The sequence below is a fragment of the Stegodyphus dumicola genome, chromosome X1, assembly GCF_044657685.1.
Source record: "Stegodyphus dumicola isolate Sdum_Otavi_A_Nest chromosome X1, ASM4465768v1".
Lineage (NCBI taxonomy): Eukaryota > Metazoa > Arthropoda > Arachnida > Araneae > Eresidae > Stegodyphus > Stegodyphus dumicola.
The window spans coordinates 90184805-90205222 of NC_140780.1; the positions used below are offsets into that span (position 1 = coordinate 90184805).

At 33.2% G+C, this 20418-nt stretch overlaps 1 protein-coding gene across 3 annotated transcripts in view; it reads right to left on the reverse strand.

The window, feature by feature from the left end:
- Positions 1-20418, reverse strand: part of LOC118193351 (uncharacterized) — a 370168-nt gene that overhangs the window by 32382 nt on the left and 317368 nt on the right. For all 3 annotated transcript variants that reach the window (XM_085807853.1, XM_085807852.1, XM_085807851.1), the window contains exons 5-6: positions 16039-16160; positions 7269-7425 (exon numbers count right to left, since the gene is read on the reverse strand). In XM_085807853.1, coding sequence (XP_085663979.1) covers positions 7269-7425; positions 16039-16160 — 279 coding nt within the window. The remainder of the gene's footprint in view (positions 1-7268; positions 7426-16038; positions 16161-20418) is intronic.

The following is a 20418-nucleotide window of genomic DNA, read 5'->3' on the forward strand; positions in this document are numbered from 1 at the left end:
TTTTGCCTTCCTCTCTTTTCCAAGAGCTTGAATTCTCCAGAAGAACACAGTTGTGATAAAAAGTTATTTATTTATCTTTATAAGTGGGACATTTGGTTGAGACTACAATCGTTATTTTCATCTTTCAGGTATTTTGAAAATGGTCAAAAAAAAAAAAAAAAAAAAAAAAAAAAAAAAAAAAAAAAAGAAAACTTAGTATGAACTAGGGTAAAAATAAATTGCATTAAAGCTCATACTATGCTTTAATATTTAAAAGAATAATTAACCAGAACTTTTTAATGCTATATAGGGATTCAAAAACCTCCTACAAAAGCATTCAAACCACAGTTTTTAAGCTTCTGATATATGTATGTTGCATACTCACTGTGTCCACAAAAGTTTTTACCTAGCCTTTATTTTCCTAATTGTTAGTTGTAAACATATGCTTCCACTCATAAAAATGCTTCAAATGATGTAAAGATTTATATTCCGGGATTTTCAATTTTAAAGAAATCAATTTTGTAAGAATTATGATATCTAACTTTTTACATGTCCTTCTAGTCTCTGTGACGTGTTCCCCGGTCATTTTAGAAAAATTTTGTACTTGTTATAAAAAATTCAAAACAAAACGTTTGACTCTCATATCATATGTACCTATCAAAACATTTCATAGTTCATCCAGTAAATGTATTGTGGACGATGGCTTCATTGTTCAGGTATGTAGTGCTTCAATGAAATGGGTTAACCTCTTGATGCACTCTGCGCTAAGTTAAAAGTCGGGTACATTGAACTACATTATTTCGGTGCACCTGAGTAAATATGTTCAGGAATTTTTTTTTTTCAAATATGAATAGAACAGAATATATTCACTTCAATTTTGGGTTACAATAAAGAAAGAGGTTGAGTTAAAATAAAGAACATAAAAAATTGTGGGGAAAAAAAACAACTTGGAACATTTGAATTTTTATTGGTGCAACTGAAATTTCCCTATCACTCCGATACCTGTACCTCTGAGATACTATTTTCAGAGTTCTTCATCAACAGTGGACTTCAAAGAGGCAAAATGTTCTTATCTTAAGGTTAACAAAAACAACCACCTACAGGCACAGTAAATGAGTTCCTTCTGGAACACCAGGTTAAGAGCAGGTGGAAGTGCAACTTCAGTATCCCATCTTTTAAGATTTTTACATTCAAAATCTTCCCTTTGAGATAGACATATTATGTTCATAGAGGGTTCTAAAAAAGTTCATAAAATGCTTCTTAGCAGTACCATACAGAAATAGTCTTTAAATAGAAAGAAGTGATAACTGCAGGTTGAAGAAAAAAGAAAAGAAGGCATTAGTTATGCTTGTAGGCTAACTAAATATACAAAGAGCAAGACAATGGCATTAACTAGAGACAAAAAGCAATCTTTCTGCTAGTTCAAAAGGTTTCCTTTGAAATTTGGATAAATCACTGAAGAAGCATTTTTTAAAATTCGTTTTGCCCTTGCAACATTTGAGAATGTCTAGCGAAAACATATAAACCTATAAGAAAAGGACAAATTAAAAGATTCTTGTGTTCTTAGTAACTGTAAGCACAGTAAAATTAAATTTTGTTTGGGAATTTCTCAAGCAGTATTGTGCAATTTACTTTAATAAGATATAATTAATGAAGGACTAATAACAAATGTAAACATCTCAAAGAAATACAAAAAAGAAAATCAAAAGATGTTGAAACTGATTTTCTAGAATGGTTTCAAGCTATAAAACAAAAAAAAAAAAAAAAAAAAAAAAAAAAAAAAGTTTCAATTTCTATCAAAAAAGAGTTTTTTTCATTAATTCCTAGAGTACTAAAAGAGAATTTTGTATCAACTGATAGATGCTCACAAGCTGGAGAAAGAGAAATCCAACACTAGTCATTAGAAAGTGCATGGTCAAAAGAAAGAGGCAGGTCATCATAGGGCTGATTAACTGGATGAAAGATTACTTTTACACTTACTTGTGCTAAATACAAGCCCTTACTTGTGCTAAATACATAAATATGAATACAAGCCACATGAAATTCATAATACAGACAAAACTGGACTACATTACATAATATTACTAAAATACACATTAATATTTAAGCAATAGTGAAAGTGAAACAATAGCTGGTTTAAGAAACTGAAGGAATGAATTATTGTGTTATAAACATGCAAAATGTATTCAACAATTAAGAAGATAGCCCTGGTCACTGACAAAAGTATAAAACCTTTATGATTGAAAAGAGTCAGAATTTACCACTAACTTTCCATAGCAACAAAAACACATGGACAACAAATAGTACTTTACCGATTTTTTTTTTGAAATAAAGTTAGCAAACTGAAAAATGAAAAAGTAACTTTATAAATTATACTATTATATATATAAATATATCATATCTGTGCCATACACACTCATGTCTTTCTGAAAAACATCATTATTGCTTCCTGCAAATACTACTTCTAATCGTCAGTCCAGGATATTATAAAGGCTTTCAAATGTCATTACAGTAAATATGGTTAGGAAATTTTGAGTAGAATTGAATATTGTGAAAAAGTAGATGGAAGGAGATAAGTAAGATGATCTCTACTACAGGTCATGCCAGTGGCATAGCTAGGGCGGGGTGAGGGGAGACATCTGTCCCCGGGTGCAGGATCCATCGGCACCAAATTGATGCTACGAAATTTTAGAATGAAGCTTTTTTCATTCTTGGCACACAGAAAGGGAGGCAAGATCTTCAGTGCTGAAAATAATAGCTACGTCTCTGAGTCATGCATATTATGGACAGTGCAGGAAGCTAATCTCTTAAAATCAGTTAAAAACTACTTTTTTAAATGAACGTAGTAGAAGCCTCAAGAAATGTATGCTATATCTAATGTTTGAGAAATCACTGAGGGAAGTTGTGAAAATTCATTTCAATAATATGTATGAATTTGCAAAAATACTGAGATAACGAGAGTAAAAACTGTTATTAGAAGTGTTTAAAAAACTGCAAAAACTGACAGCGAAGGCGATACAGAGTAAAGTGACATCATCATTTGAAAACTGGAACTGAAATGTACTGATCAAAAAACCACCAGCTGTTTCATAAAATTGAGAATAACTTTGAAAAACTATTGCTGAACAATATTAAATATGCGCAAATAAAATATTTGATCGTAAGACATAAATATTCATCAATAATGCAATAATAAAAATATTTTTATACAAAATTAAAAAAATGAATTTAAAAACAGGATAAATAATTTAATTTTAGTTATAATTTTTAGTTACTATTTTAGGATCAATTATTGAATTATTTGTTAGTTATTATTTTACTTAAAGTTTAAAACTGTTATGATTTACAGTACACGAATCGCCGTTTATTAAACCCAACCGCTTAATAAATTAAAATACGTTTGCAACTGAAGTGCTTTATTAAACAAGGGGTACGGTAGTTATTTCACAACTGGCGAAATTTTTGCACATAACGTCTTTTTAATACAGTACAAAGTCTTTAATCCGGACTCGTCGGGACTTCGGCGATTCCAGATTATAGATCATCAATTTAAATCTGGTAAGATGGCATGCAGAAATTATAAAATTAAAAATATGAAACCGTAATTTCTGAAATAAAGAGCAATTATGATCTAAAGTGTATCAAAATTTACAAAAAAAAAAAAAAAAAAAAAAAAAAAAGCTCAATATTTATTTGTTTACTTTACATTTCTTTCAATGTAAACTGTTTAAGTTGCTTCGTTTTATGTTTTAATACTTTCTCTTTAATTCTTTAAACAGACATAACTTCTTGTTCGGTTACAAAGTTGGGCTGTTCAAGTCCTGTAATTGCTGTGTCGAGAATACCGACTAACTTGTCAATCGAAATTTTTTCGTTTTCACTAACCTCTCTGTCACTTTCTTCATGGCTTTATCCACTTTTTGCAGCAAATCCACTTTTTGTTTGATGGACATCGAAACATGCTTTCGCTTTGTAGATCCTTTGGCAGCTCCAGAATCGGAAACTCTTTTCGACATAATCGAAAGTTCAAGCTTACTTTTTATAAAATTGCTCTAACAGTCCGCAAAAAATAGTAAGCCGGATCCAATTAGAAGATTAAGAAACAACGCAATCTGCAACATTAACTGAAATAGATAATTAGATAATTTTAGCCTAGCTTATACCATCCGTTATACATTAAACGCGCATGCGTAAACGCTACGCATGAGCAGAAAGTTTGTAGCTTTGAGGTCCGGATTAAAGACTTTATACTACACAGTTGCAGATATTTATAAAAATTGTATATGTAAAAAATATAATTTTAATTTAAAATAAACTTTAATTACGCATGTTTTATTGCCGAAAATAGGTTAATGACTTCTTTAATCAATTTTCTTAATTAAGCAATTAAACCAATTAATTATAATTGTATTTTCATATACAATGAATGTTACATATACGTGGCAACACACTAGTTGCTGGTCAAACTGAAGTGAAGTAATAGTCAGTTAATGTTCGTGTGGAATAAACAATGTGCTATGTGAACGTGTTGCTATGACTTAATTATAGATCAATAAATATTAATACAATGAATAGTATTACAACTAATTGCCAGGCAATCAATCCCCTTGGTTGTTTTTCCTCTCAGCAGACGCAAGATGGAATTTTGTCGCCCACCGCAAGGCCTAAGTTTCGACGGCAATGTGGCTGAAAACTGGCGCAGATTTAAGCAGCTGTTCCAGATTTATATGAAAGCTTCAGGAAATGCTTCAAAAGATTCAGATGTGAAAGTTGCTTTATTTTTAAATGCCGCTGGTGAGGAAGCAGTTGAAGTGTTCAACACGTTCAATCTTTCAACAGGAGATCAGGGTAACCATGAAAAAGTGCTTGACAGGTTTGAAGCTTTCACGACACCTAGAACAAATGTTGTGGTGGAGAGATTTTTATTCAATAAGAGAAAACAAGAAGAAGGGGAACTTTTTGATTGTTTCGTAACTGACCTGAAAAAACTTGTAAAATCTTGTGAATTTGGTGAGCAGAGTGACTCTGTCATACGTGATCGCATTGTCCTTGGAGTATCAGATGCCAGTTTACAGGAGAGGTATAGCTAAGAGTTTATTTAGAAAAGCAGTATTAGAGAAATTAAATGAGGCTTTACTGGAATATAGAAATACTCCAATTTCAGGTATAAATTTATCACCAAGTCAAATGCTATAAGTAGGAATTTAAGAACACGATTACCAATTACACAAACAGAATTGAAACCAACTGTAAAAGATCAATATAGAGAAAAGGTGAGGAGTAAGCAGAAACAGGCTAAAATCTATTATGATAAGCATGCAAGGGAAAGACCTGAATTTATTCCAGGGGAAAAGGTAATGTTGAGATGGGAAAATAAATGGAAGAAGAATAAAGCTATAGTTTTAAAAAAGCATTCAACTCCTAAATCATATTGGATTAGAACAAAAGATAATAGGGTAATTAGACGGAATAAATTCCATTTAAGAAGAACTAAAAATCAGAATTTAGTGACATTAGACTATTATGATCTATGTAATGAAAATGAGGAAAATATAAGTAGTGAACATCCAAAAATACATAATGATCCTCACCATCAAAATAATAGCAATAATATTAATCGTGATTGTGTATATAAAACAAGAAGTGGTCGTAATGTATATCGACCATCCAAATGTGATAATTATGTAATGCATTGATTTCTATGAGTTTCCCAAAAGAGGGGAGATGTTACATATACGTGGCAACACACTAGTTGCTGGTCAAACTGAAGTGAAGTAATAGTCAGTTAATGTTCGTGTGGAATAAACAATGTGCTATGTGAACGTGTTGCAATGACTTAATTATAGATCAATAAATATTAATACGATTAAAACAATGAAAACAGCTATTTGATTAAGAAAACAGATTTGGGCCAAAAATATTTGCATAAAGAGGTTTCAATTCATGAGAAGAATTTTACATGTAAAACACTATGTCGGTACTGATGCCCTAGGTCAATTTTCCATTCAGGCTTCGTAAGTCAAAAGTAAGATTCCAAGTACAATAAATAATACGCAAGTTATACCCTGACATTAAAATTTTTTTGATATATAAATATTCAAATGGTAAGATTATTAAGAAAGAAAGGGTTTGTTTAAATTTACAGTCTATTATTATTTTTATTTATATTAATGATCATAATAAAATAATACAAGAGTTATTTTGAAGCAAGTCACACAAAGAACAGGGTTACTATAACAATTATCATCTAATGTTGCTTTTGAACAGCGGTTTCTAGATCATTTCTTAAATTCTGTATCATCTTTGCAACAATTCTTGCAAAATTTGCGGATTTCGGAAGTTGAACTAATTTCTCTTACGGGATGCTGTAGCAGAGTCTTGCTTATATTAGCATAGCGTCGCCAGGGTAGTATTGTGCGGCGTAGATGGAAAGATACATGGAAGGCCACTCAACATTTCAGTGTTGCGCATAATAAAACTGTTAAAAAAATTCCTCAATGTTCTGAAAATTACTTCTAGTCTTGGGAAGAAACTGAAAGTTTTATGTGCAAATCAGCAACTAAGAAAAACAGGCATTTATTGTTTAGAAAGATTTAGCCCACGAGATACGGTGAATGATCACGATCCACGCGGGAGAAACTTATAATGTGTACATAACGTGTAGAATAAAGGCTGCGCAAATGGCATTCCAATATTCTCTGTGTCCCTAGGTTATCCCCCAAGAAGTGCCATTTTTCAAATGGGCACTCTGCTCAAACAATCTAAATTGCTTGGAAGTGTACCAGACATCGTCGTGCAATATGTGGTTGGACAGCAGCTGAATGAATTGATACATTCCAATAATTCATAATAAATTAGAAATGAAATAATTAATGAGCAATAATTATTACAGCTGTAATTCTTAACCTATTGTTACTATGACTACAAATTAAAATGACAATTATTGACATTAGTGTAAATTATATTCATTCAGCACGACTGGAGGGCTTGGAAACAAATAAAATAGTCGTTCTGAATTCTTATTTTTAAATGACAAATTAAGCATTTATATATACTCGGCAAGCTGTAGCAACCCTGTTCACTCAAATAAAAATACAATGGTAACGTCACAGTTACTTTCATAAAAATTTATTATATTTTCACCCTTGGGGAGAGCCGGTAGAATTTAGAAGTCGCGAAGTTTGCACGGGAGGCGAAAAACCTAGCATCGGCCCCTCTCTTGCCATCACGTATTATAAACAGAATAATAATAATTAGAAAGAAAAGAAATGGATAAATATCATACTTACTCTTGATTTCATTTTAGTATTTTCTTCTTTTAGAGCTTGAAGCTGCCTTTTCCATTCTTCAACATTAGCAGTACTTTCCTGTAAAGCTCCTGTCAGACGAGCGTTATTGCTTTTCAGTGTCTGCAATTCCACTTCCCACTTTTTCGCATTCGCGGAGCTGAAAGATCCACGCCAGTGTATAAAATGCTAAAACATGGGATGACAGTATTTTGAGAAAAATTTTTACAACCCTATTTTAACGTCTGAGCAAAAGGAAGGGAAATCCATGAGTTACAAACCTCAGATTCTGATTCGACATGATCTACTGCACAAAACATGAAATTAAATACCCAGAGAGAGATACACCTTCAATGTGTATATAATCCTTCAAAAATAACAAAATATATTTGGAAAAATGGCCGAAGCTAGAGACTTCAGCGCCGGCTGCGAATTCGAAACAGGCGCCTTTCAATTTCTCTTTTTTTTTTGCACTATAAGAAATGTTAGGTTGAGTGGGGAGGATATTATGAAATAAAATTGAAACGAATATCTTGCTTCGAATTTCGCGAATTCTTTTAACATTAAGATAATTCGGCTATTTTTTATTTGCTAATCATGCAAGATTAATCTTTTTTTCATTCTTTTTTCGATTACGATTGACGTAATAATTTAAATTAATTTTAAAATATTAATTTTGATTATTCATCGGATGAGTATCAACGGGTAAAATCAAAACGGTCTGAAATATAATCATTGAGTTCAGAAAAAAGATAAACTCTAAAATAAGGTTAATTAAATGTCATAAGGTTTCAGTTTTAATTTATCCTCATAGCAATTACTTATTTAAACAGAATCTACACTTTAATATCATGTATGGTTTTTCGATTTTGCAGTTGAAATAATAATATCTTAATAAATCTATTATTAGCGTTCAATATATTATGAAGAAACAAAAATTGTCAAGCCACATTTCTAGTTGATAAACACTTTCACTTAATGGCGTGTGCACAATATCTAAAAACAAATAAAACCACTTATTTGTAAATTTATATTCAGATTTGTAGGGATTCGTCAATGATATTTGCATTGTAACTTCCATGTCTTCGCCAAATTTCGACTGCAGCTTTAAATTCTACCTCGTCATATATATCTTCATTACTATTACAATTAAGGGTCGATTTACTGGAGGTGGTTAAAAGGATTGCATATTAAACCTGCCCTGTCTAAAAAAAGTTAATTTTGTTTTGCTTTATTTGATTATGGCAAAGCACTCGAGTGCTATCTGCCTAAAGGGAGGGATGACTTTGTGGAGGAAGTTTTAAGAGAAAATGGCTCGTATACATGTAACACATGGGGAAAAGCACAGAGACGTCCCTGTAGAGAGCCGTTCGCCGGGATTCGAACGAACCCCGGGTCGAACTACCAGTTTTTAGCTACTTTACCGTTCGGCCGCTGGTGGGCAAATAAGTTTGGCTTCAGCCAAACGATAAAAAAAAATTACTACTATTTTGAATAATGTTTTATATAAGTAACCGAATGAATTTCTTCTTTCGATTAAAGTACTTAAAATACAGATAAGTTGTTAATAGTAGTATTTCCCTGTTAATAATATGGGTTATTCCTCTTTCCTGTGTTTTTTACTGCCCTCGGGTTTAACTGTGTCTTTAAATTAACTGTGGACATCGTTCTCGGTATCACACCTGTAAACAGGGAATTGACTGTACCATTTTTTTCCCGCCTTTGAGCACATTCTTGTAGTTTAAATCTGTTCTGTATTCTAATAAAATATTTTAAAACCTTTCAGAAGATTAAAAAAAGAATTATAAAAAGACAATAGTGATCCTTTATCTTGCAAATATTTGTTGATCCAATTTATCGTGATCAGAAAATACAGGCGGTGTATTTCATTATGGCAAAACACACTAGGGCTATCTGCCTAAGGGAAGTGATGCCTTCGTGGAGGACTTTCTAAGGGAAACTGGTTCGTATACATGTTACACATGGGGAAAACCATGAAAACACCCATGCCACGGGATTTGAACCTCGGACCGAATTACAAAAATTTAGCGACTTTAACGCTCGGCCGCTGGTGGGCCCAGAAAATACAGGCAAGTAAGTTAGCAAAGGAAATAGAAATTTAAAATCTTTTCATTTTAATGAAAAAAAAATCTTGATTTTCATGTTGTGCTTTTTAATTAAAATTACCCATAATTCATGGTCTCATATAGTGCATCATAGTTTTCTCGTAGACGATATCATAAGGGTCTACTGTTTCAATTTGATTTCCCATATTTAATACCAATTTCAGTATTAAAATGAATGTAGACTTCAATGGAGATGGAGAAATGAATAATAGTTCATTGAGTCTAACTGCGTCATTTATTACTAAATTTTTAGAGTTGAAGCACATAAAATTATTATTACAGTCAAAAGTCGTTAATCCGGACTCGTCGGGACTTCGGCGATTCCGGATTATCGATTTTTCCGGATTATAGATCATCAGTTTAAATCTGGCAAGATGGCATGCAGAAATTACAAAATTAAAAATATAAAACCGTAATTTATGAAATAAAGAACAATTATGATCTAAAGGGTATCAAAATTTACAAAAAGAAAAAGCTTAATATTTATTTGTTTACTTTATTAAACATTTCCTTCAATGTAAGTTGCTTCGTTTCATGTGATAATACTTTCTCTTTAATTCTATTAAACAGACATAATTTCTTGTTTAGTTACAAAGTTCCGCTGTTCAAGTCCTATAATTGCTGTGTTGAGAATACCGACTAACTTGTCAATCGAAATGTTTTCGTTTTCAATAACCTCTGGGTCACTTTCTTCACTATCGGAAGCGAATTATAATGACGAGGAACTTGATTTAAATCATATCAAAGACGGAGTACATCGAGATGAAATACTACACTTAGTACAGAATTATAAACCAAATAAAATAAAAACATCTGCCCTGAAGATAAGGATAGTGCTGACAGATCAACTTCCAATCCGCGGCGTGAAATTGATAAACAGATTTCGGATATCAAAACATACTTTCGCTTTGTAGATACAAATTACATATTAGTAAATATATATCGGAAATTCTATTTGACATAATCTTTCTAATCTATCATAATCTAATAATGACGTTTCTGCCCCCACCCTCTGCCGCAGAGCAGCGTGAAATTGATAAACAGATTTCGGATTTCAAAACATACTTTCGCTTTGTAGTAAATATATATCGGAAATTCTATTTGACATAATCGAAAGTTCAAGCTTACTTTTATAAAATTGCTCTAACAGTCTGCAAAAAATAATAAGCCGGATCCAATTCGAAGATTAAAGAAGAACGCAATCTGCAACATTAACTGAATTAGATAACTTTAGCTTAGCGTATAACTCCGTTACACATTAAACGCGCATGCGCACAAACATATTCGCAGCCGTAAGGGTCTTACGCGCTCTCGTAAAAGCCTGTGCACATGCGTGAACGCGACGCATGCGCAGAAAGTTTGTAGCTTTGAGGTCCGGATTATAGATCATTCCGGATTATGGGTGTCCGAATTAACGACTTTTGACTGTATTATTTTTTTAAATTTGAATTCAGTGTAAACCTTGAAGTTCATTTTTTCTCTTCCTTATTTACTTCATTGTCGTATCCTTGAATACCCTTATCTTAAAGTGTTTTGAAACATCTTCCAACTTTTCCCAAATGTTTAATTATTACTTTATATAAGTAATAAAATAGTAGAATCATCAATTTATAAATATTTTTAAAAGATTTTCGTTTATTTTTAGTACGCCATTAGCAGCTTCAGGACAAGAGACAAAAGTTTCTATAGCTTTGTACACTTTTTGAGAACTTAAAAAGTCGTATTTACCGAACTGTAGTTTTAATTTATATTTTTCTTTTGTTGACAATGTTAGGTGGCTCAGAAATACTCATTAAAGCAAATAAATGCGCTGTATGCTATTTAGATAATGATGTATGCTATATATGCAGTTTTCTGCAGTAAAATACTTTTGCAAGTCCATAGATCTCCATTGACCGAATGGATCAGAAGGCTGAGTGTCGGTAGTTTCACTGCTGAGTACTAATAGAATACTCGTATCCCGGCGAATGATGGTTGGCTATGAACAAAGTTTTAGTGGTTTTCCCATTTATAGCGTGGATACGAACCATTTTCTCTTAAAAAGCTCTTTGCGAAGTTATCTCTTAAAGCCGAAAAATGACTCATCTGTGCTTTAATATAATCAAAGATTCTTAGAATCCGAGAACAACAGTGCACATGCAGCTTACAAGAAAGTCTTTAAACCATGAACTGTTAGTATTTCTAGAAAACATCTGTGAGTCTGCTTACTTAAGAACAGGTAAAAGACAGACAAATTAGCTCCAGTACTGTATGCGATTTTCCAGAATTTCAAAATGCACTTTCCCATGCTTCCAGGTGGGCACTTAGTCTCAGGATTGTAATATTTAATAATTTGTAAATGGTAACATTTAATATTTAGTAACTTGTAATTGGCAACACTTTGGATACAGATTTGAAAAATAGAACTATGCTGGTATTGCAGTTCTCTGTGATTATACATTCTAAGATTGTAAATAAATAGTTTCTAAAAGCTAAAAGTGTACCCTCATAATTTTATAAGGATAAAAGTGTTAAATTATAAGAAATAGTTAAAGGCTGAATTTTAATTCAATTTTTACAGCAGTTCATGGAAAAAGGCGCGGATTCTTTTTACGGCAACAAACTAAATAAGACACAACAGATTTCAAACATTAGCTGCTGAATAGCCAGGTATGGACAGTTAAAATACATAAAATAATAAAATTTCCCGATACAGCGCTATTTTGCGACTTTCTGAAACTTAAAAATGCTGCCAAATTTTTTGTCTAAAATTCGCAATCCACCAACTTCATCTTTAGTTGTTTTTTCCATTATTATTTTCTATATGGATTTAGTGGCTAATTTAAACCAATGTTGTTCTTTTGGAATAAATGAAACTTACTCCCCCTTCCCAACCAACCTGAAGTTAAAAGTTTGAAAACCTTCCTTACTAGATTGACTTCAGAATTAGTAGTCCTGAACTGTGTATTTCTCTCGAAAACTCTGTTCAAATAATTTACATTTCGAATGATCGTTCTCTTATTGTTCAATACGTAAATGAATTCAATTTGATTAATTTTAATTGAAAATATTCATTACTTATTGATATTCATATTTGTATTGTAAAAATGAATATGATTATTAATACACATTATTAAAATTTGGATTGTAAACTGCATTAAATTGTAAACACTGCGTTCCAAAAACGGAACAATATTGCTAATATTAGTAATGTCAAAGATCCCTATACAGTTAGTTACTTATTTTCCAATACCGGTTTGAGCACTCAGTTTAAAGCCAGTGTGATGATAAAAAAAAAAAAAAAAAAAAAAGTATACAGCCGCCACAGCAGTTCTAATCGAGCAGCTTTTTCACTGTACAAAATCTCTGAATTTTTAACAGTCAATTTCTAACCGCATTTCATGCTTCGTAAAGCACAGTTTCATCGTAAAAATATTTTTATATCTAGGTTGCATCTTTTTCTATTCTTCCCCCTGAATTATTATTTTATGCACTCATATATTCATTTGCGAACTGTCAAAACGGCGCCCTATTCTGAATGATGCTCGCTTGCAATGCAGGCCTGTTTCCCCTCGGCCCTGCTTTGTAGTAAGCTTCATGAACTCTTTAGTATCAGAATAATGACACGTCCACCCAGCAGAAACAGAAATTGACTTACTTTCAACAATATATGATGTCGGGAAATTCACGTATCCAGCATACTGAATTTAGAAATTAACACTGAAAGTCATATGTAAATCAGTTCTCTGTCTTATTTTATCAGTAGAGCGACTTTCTAAACAGAATGCCTGAAGTCAAAATTTATTAAAATGATTTATATACTAGGTATAATACTGGTTTTACTTACTCAGATAGTATTCCGTCCAGTCTTATAAGACCAGTTTATGTACAGAAAATTGTAATACTTCAGGGGACTGACCTGATACTAGATACGGATAATTCTGTATTTCTTAAGCATTTATAAATCTGATGCACATCAAATGAAAAAATAAAGCATACAAATTTTAGAAAATTATTAAAAAGCATGTCGACTGTCATGTTTTTTGCACGAAGTCTGCCTCAGAGCAGTGGATCGCTCACATTGATTCTGATGAGTTGGGTGTTCCAAAGCCACAACTTTGAAGTCATAACGCGTAACTTTTTCTTTTAGAAGAGCTATAAAAATACCACCTTCTTGCAGCACCTTTATCCAAAAGCCCACATGATTCCACAAAGATACTGATCTAGAAACTCTAATAAAGGATATACTGCAGTCAAAGTACGGCAAGAATTTGATCACTAATGCTACTGGTGTAATTAAAGAAAGACATACAGAACAGTTGCAAGCAAAACTTGGATAGTTTTCCTTTTACTTGTCATTCTCTATTTAAATATTTTAAAAAAGAAAGCTATTTGAAATCGGATTGATTATTTCAAATATTCAAGGATAAGTGGGAAAAATTCGGAAAAAAAAATCGCTTCAAGGTACTTAAGAATATCCCTAGAGAACCTGTATACCGAACTAGACCCCCAGAGAATCTAGGCCTTTTCCCCAGGTTAGGTTATATGATTAGCCCTTTCCCACCGACCATCACACGTACGTGCCAGCAAGAAACGCACTCATTTCCCGGCCGGCACGCTGGCGTTTTCTCGTTCACACCCGGCCGTCGCACATTTGTGCCAGTGCCCGGAAACGTTTTAAAAACTATAACTTTCGTCACAAGATGGCACTGCATGGCCACAGGATTTGAGATAAATATAAATTTTACCTTCTACTTGAAATAAGAAGAGCATGACTAGCCCAGGGGGACTTACTATTACCTAATGTAAACAAAAAACATCTCTAACTCCCCACGTACTATAAACATTCGCGTTTCTGACATCCCTCTGAATCTTTTTTCTTTTTAAACTTTGTAGGGTCTTTTAAGGTTACTTACGTTTTACGTTGCTTTCGGATATATTTCGTGTTCTTCCCTTTTATTTTGGAAAGCCTTGACTTCAGTTTATTATGGCGAGAAAGCGTTATTTAACAGAGGGAGGATATACTGTCATAGTAAATGACCCAATTAATGATATGGATGAGTGATGATTTATTTTCTAAAGTGATATTTCTAGTGATTCTGATACGAGCATTTATCAGAGGTTGAGCTCTCTGAGTTCCTGCCTTCCACTTCCCGTGAAAGATTTTGTTACTTCTTGTAAATAGTCTTTATTTACTTTTTTAAAATTAATTTTGAAGTTTGTTAATGTGTTTTTTCAGTTAAAACTTCGGAATAATTTGAGTAGCTCATCCGAAAATTATTTTTAAAGTAAAAACAATTCTTTTAATATATTTTCATGTAAAGCAAAGAAAAAAAGACTATTAAACGCTGATTTTAACATATACGATTTCTTAAGAAATAATCTAAAATGGTACCTAAAATTATGGCGTTACGACTTAATCTTCTTTTTTAATGATTTTTTTTTCTAAAGTTAGGCTTAGCAACGCAAAAACCCTCGTCCTGTGGGAGCATTCCTTTCGACTCTCCTCCGTCTCGGGCGAGAAAAACAAACAAAGGCGGCGCAGTCTTGAAAGGGTCAAGGCAAGGCAACTCGATGGCTATCTGCCTATCGGGAGAGATGCCTTCGTGGAGAATTTTTTAAAGGAAACTGACTCCTATCTATGTAATAAATGGAGAAAACCAAGCACGCAGTCAGCCCGTTCGTCAGGATTCAATTCCAGGTCAAGCTACCAAAGTTCTGTGACTTTACTGCTCGGCCGCTGGCGAGCCTCTTTTTCTCATATTGGTTTAAATTTCACCTAAGTGCAGATTACAATTTTACTGGAAAATTAAGGAAGCGTTTTCAATAAAAACAATTGAAACTGTTGGAAATAAAGTAATACAGAAGCTACAATGCTAAAAAATAACATACCTTCGAGCAAGAGCTTTTTCTCATTTAGAAGTAATTAAAAAAACTTGACTGCCAAATTAATACGAATGGACCATATTTGGCGATTCCGCGCTGTTGAGATTTCATGAAATTTTAAACTTTCCTTGGAAAGTTCGTCATTGGCGATCAGAAACGCCATATTTAAGAATTTATTTTGGATTTACTGTGAAACATTTACAGGTAATTCTTTTAACATTTTATACTTCTTAATAAGTGGATTATGTATATTTCTTTCAAAAAAAATCAAGAGTCTAAGGTTGGAAGACCTTCCTTGTCAGCGAGCAAGCAGATTCTTAAAAAAAGATAAAATTTTGGAAAATATGCAAAAATTCCAAACTTTAATATGATCTGAATTGCGACGGAGCGTATTTTTTTATTGGCGGAGACAGAAATGTCAACATTAACGAGCTCTACATTTCAGATTTACAGCATAAAGAATTAACTATCTGAAAATATTAATCAGTTATCAAGACAGAAATATGCAGTGAATTCACCCCTAATGTTCCAGACCTTGCCAGTAAAACAGAGAACGGAAACTTTATAATTTAAAGACAGACGGATAAACATACTCTGAAAATAATCCCATAAAATTCCGTACCATAACTAAGTACCATAAATACTCCACAGGTTACACGTTGCTGATTAAGAATAACATCTGCGAATTTCTACACTTAACACCTCATTATATGGCTTTAAAGAAATCGAAAAGCCTACAATTTCACTAAAGGAAACGTTTTATTAAAAAAGGCATAACATACCTTTGAGCAAGTGCTAATTTGAGGCGATCATTTTCGTATCTCAGTTGTGCTTCTACAGTAGATTGTGGCAAACTTGCAACAGAAGTTTTGTCTTTGGTTTGATGTTTCGGGCTGTCAGTGGCCTGAAAGAAATAAGAACATTTCAATTAAATATTTTAGTTTCAATCAGTAATTATAATAACAGTGGCGTAGCTAGGGTGGGTCAAGGGGGGACATCTGTCCCCGGGCGCAACATCCCAGGGGCGCCAAATTGATGCTACGAAATTTTTTAATGAAATGTTTTCCATTTTTGGCACACAGAAAGGGGCGCAAATTCTTCAGTTGTCCCCGGGCGCTGGAAACTCTAGCTACGGCCCTGTATAATAACAATTATACACAATTTCAATCTAATATTTAAGTACTTAGTTTGTCAAAAAAAGCCTTACTCCACTGAAAAATACATTGCTTAACAATGAAATTGCAATAAAGAAAGAAGAGTCATAATCCTACAAAAGCAGGAGGTATCGTTGGTAAAGTTTGTCTTTGGCCAAATGATCAAAATTGTAAGCACCAGCGACAAGTGAGAGAGGCTTAAATAGTAAAAAGGCCTGACAGAATGTAATACGTTTTCTTGACACTTCAGATTTAAAAAATTGAATGAAATCTTGTTGTTTGATAACTGCGATACTTCGAGTTCGTTGATATGTTACTTTTCCCAAACGGGAAGGGGGTGGCGGCAGAATCTATGTACTCAGAAATGCTGGTTTATCACTTCGGCATATCGCACCGAATTTGGATGAAATAATCATAACTGTTCAATGTTGCATATGTCAACGTTTGTGAGAATAACGAGGAACTTGGGTGACAACAGGCGGTGGCCAAAGGCCGAACTTCTTCTCGGACTGTTGTCGGATTAGAGGAATGGACCATTACACTACTGTAAGCAGATGTGGACGTCACGTACTAAACTTAAGAGATACGCAGTATCTAAACTAGAGAGGTTCCCAAACTTATATGTGTCGCATATCACTTGCCGATTTTTTCTGCTTTTTATAGACCCCTTCCTAGAGGTTATTCTAGAACGAGCCAGGCAGTGTTGGATTTATACTCAAGCTTTCCAAAATAGAACGAAACCGAAGATAAAGTTTCACCAAAGGCATTTCAAAACACCCAGGCGAAAGCAAAATGAACGGACATGCCACGTGATAAGTGCGAAATTTACATGACAGGGTGAAAATTTACTTGACAATAACAGCTGCCAGGTGAAATTTTACACTAGCTGATCAAAATTTTAAGCTAATAAAAATTCAGGTGGTTTCGGAACTCTAACCCAATACTGAATTTTTAAAAATTCATCAGCTTCAAAAGTTTTGTGCTAACACGGAGCTACTCATTATGATAGGGTCTACAGTACAGCGGAATATTTTAAAATTAAAAAAAAATGTAAAATTTTTATTCATTTATTATCATAACGGCATAAAACGCAAATATAAATAAAATAAGCACGCACACACACACACACAAAAAAAAAAAAGAATGCTTTTAATGAGAAGGATGAACCTCATGTTTTAGAAGCAAATTTTTAATATTTGGCTTCAAATTAATTAAGCTTAACCTTAAATCTCCTCGGTCAGTGATTCCAATCTGTTTCTTTCTTTTTTTCCCCTTTTTTAATTTTTGGAAGAACATTGGTAACCGCGTTGAAAGCCCTTTCCCCGAGGTATGAAGTTGGAGAATTTATCAAAAACTTTCTGCCGATAGATAAGTAATAAGTAGATCTCTCTTATGCCACAATTGTTGATACCCTTTTTTAAACTGTACCTTAAATTTTTCATTAGTGCTTATTCCAATCAATTTTCCTTGTAATATGACATCCGATTCTTCAATGTCACCGTGCGGATCCATTGTGGTATTTAAATAGTCAAAACATCCTCAAGCCTGGTTTTGAACTTGTGTAAAGGGCATTTAAATGTTGAACATAGGATGAAACGACGTAAACTCGCCAGCTTGCGTGTGACAAACTGGGAAAGTCGGAAAATATCTGCCGTCCAAAGTTTTGCTTCATTCGTTTAATTCTGGCAAGAAAATATGCTATGATGGTCTAGGTTTTTATTAAATTTAGATTGTCACCTTGCTACTGCAAGTTAACCTCATTAAATTTTGTTAAATAAGCAAAGCCTCTAAGTAATAGGGAGGTCTCTTTAATACTCTTTTTAAACTATGCTTTAAGTCCTTCATGGTCATTTCTTTTTAAATGAGATTCTTAGCATCCAAAAAACTCTTATAAAATAACGATAGCGCCCAAACATAAAAAGTGCTCTATCTGCTGCTACTGACATTATATAATTGATGAAGAGATCTCCTTTTCGATCAAATAATCTCTGAAAACATTGAATTTTGATCTGTCTTCAGTGTCTGTCGCCAAAGTTCTCGCGAAGAGCAGTTCTTCATGGGTTTCTTGAGCAATAACATAACGAACATAGGCCAATAATAGTGCTACATTACCAGGGAAAGTTGACTCATCCAAATGTATGGAGAAATGATTCCTCTGCAGATTAATTACGCAAGAAGCTTTCAGCATCATCACTAATTTCATCAATATGCCTTTGAACACTGTTGTTGCTCAAAGGAATTCTTTTGAGTATACCATATGCATATTTATTTAGAACAGTTTTTAAAACCCCTTCATTGACTGGCAAATTTAGCTGCTCTCCGATAGTATGCGGCTTTATTTAAGATGACAGCAAACTATCATCGTCTCTTTTTAACGTCGTAGCGAATATACTGTCTACCGTGGGTCTCTCCTGAAGTTTTTCTTTCAGTGTTTGACAGTATTTCAAATCTTTACCTGTTTTATCAGGGTGACACCTTCTGAGGTGATCCTCCAGCTTGGATGGTTTTATACACTGCTTAAAACTATTGCATAAAAGGCACAAGTAGATGTTTGTTCGACAATGATAGAATGATTTAATCTTGAGTTAAATATTAGGGAGTTTGTAAGTCGGGGAATAATTTTTACCAGTTTGTAGTATTAACTAAATGAAGTTACTCCACAAAATTTACTTTACATAAAAGTGTTTAAAAAAATTAAAAATCCCACCTTACGTTCAGCACAAAATGTCTATCCGTTCAACAGCAAAATGTAATTTCTTGCTGGATATGAAATTGGGTTATGCTAGTTATAATGCAAAATACTGTATAGGTTTTTAAAGCAGGATGCTTCCTTCGCCACAAAACATAAACAATTGGCAGAGCTACCTTTGTCGTTATTTTTGGGCACATCCCATTTTAAATTTTAGAAACTACGCGAGACTGTACACACGATTGGCGTCTTTACGCAATCGGAGGGACTACAAATAAATATTTTATGGTAAAAAAGTTACTTAATTTTTTTTAAGTATGTTATGTAAGCTGCCATAAACAAGGTCAGTTCAGTTCACAAACATAAAATTTCAGAGATGCCGGAGTAAATTTTTATCATACTTTTTCTCGCTTTTTATGCCTCCGGGGTTTAAAAAAAAAAAAAAAAAAAAAAGAAGACTAAACCTACCCAACTACCCAATTTGTTACTTCGAGTACCACAATTTACTCTCTTTTAAACTGAAGTCCTCAAGAATTCTTATTCATAAATATATAATGCAGAAATATAGCTCTTACTCAACTATTTCAAGGTAAATTTTAGCTACCACAGGGTTAATACAAAATATCGACATAATATTAATAAAGAGCTCTGTGACGCACGTCAGAAAGCATCCAACATTCTGACACATGCCTTCAAAACCATTGCATATCTAAAGATTAATGAATAAATTTTGAGGATTATATCAACATAAAATAATTACACGTAATTACTCATTTTCAGAAATTTTCATTGAAACTCTAAAGATGACATTGATTCACTTTAACTTATATATACTTAACTACCTATTTACATTTTTGAAAATCAAAATTAAGAGGAGAAATGCAGTGTTTATAATTAACAAATTAAACAAGTCCTGGAAACACAATTGGTACAAGTCTGCGTCATCTTTGTAAAGCTGTAATACATGTTTGGACAAGCGTTTATAAGATATTCCTCCCACCTTTTTAGCATGCCCTCGTGGTATAATGGCCAACTCACTCGGCGCGTATTCGAGAAGTCCAGGTTCCGAGTCCCAGCCAGGGCAATGCACCTTTTTCATGTCTCCTGCTTCGAAATAACCTAATGTCTCTACACGTTGATACTGCGTGTATACGCCCAGTGCGTTGCTACTAGTATCAAATGTGCAAGTTTTTACAAGTAGTGCGAACACAAAGCGAACAGGTACCCACTTACAGAAGTTTCTGAAATATACTTAATTAATATATTATTAGTTAATTTATATATAGGTAAAATCTTTGTTAGACGCATTATGGCATTTA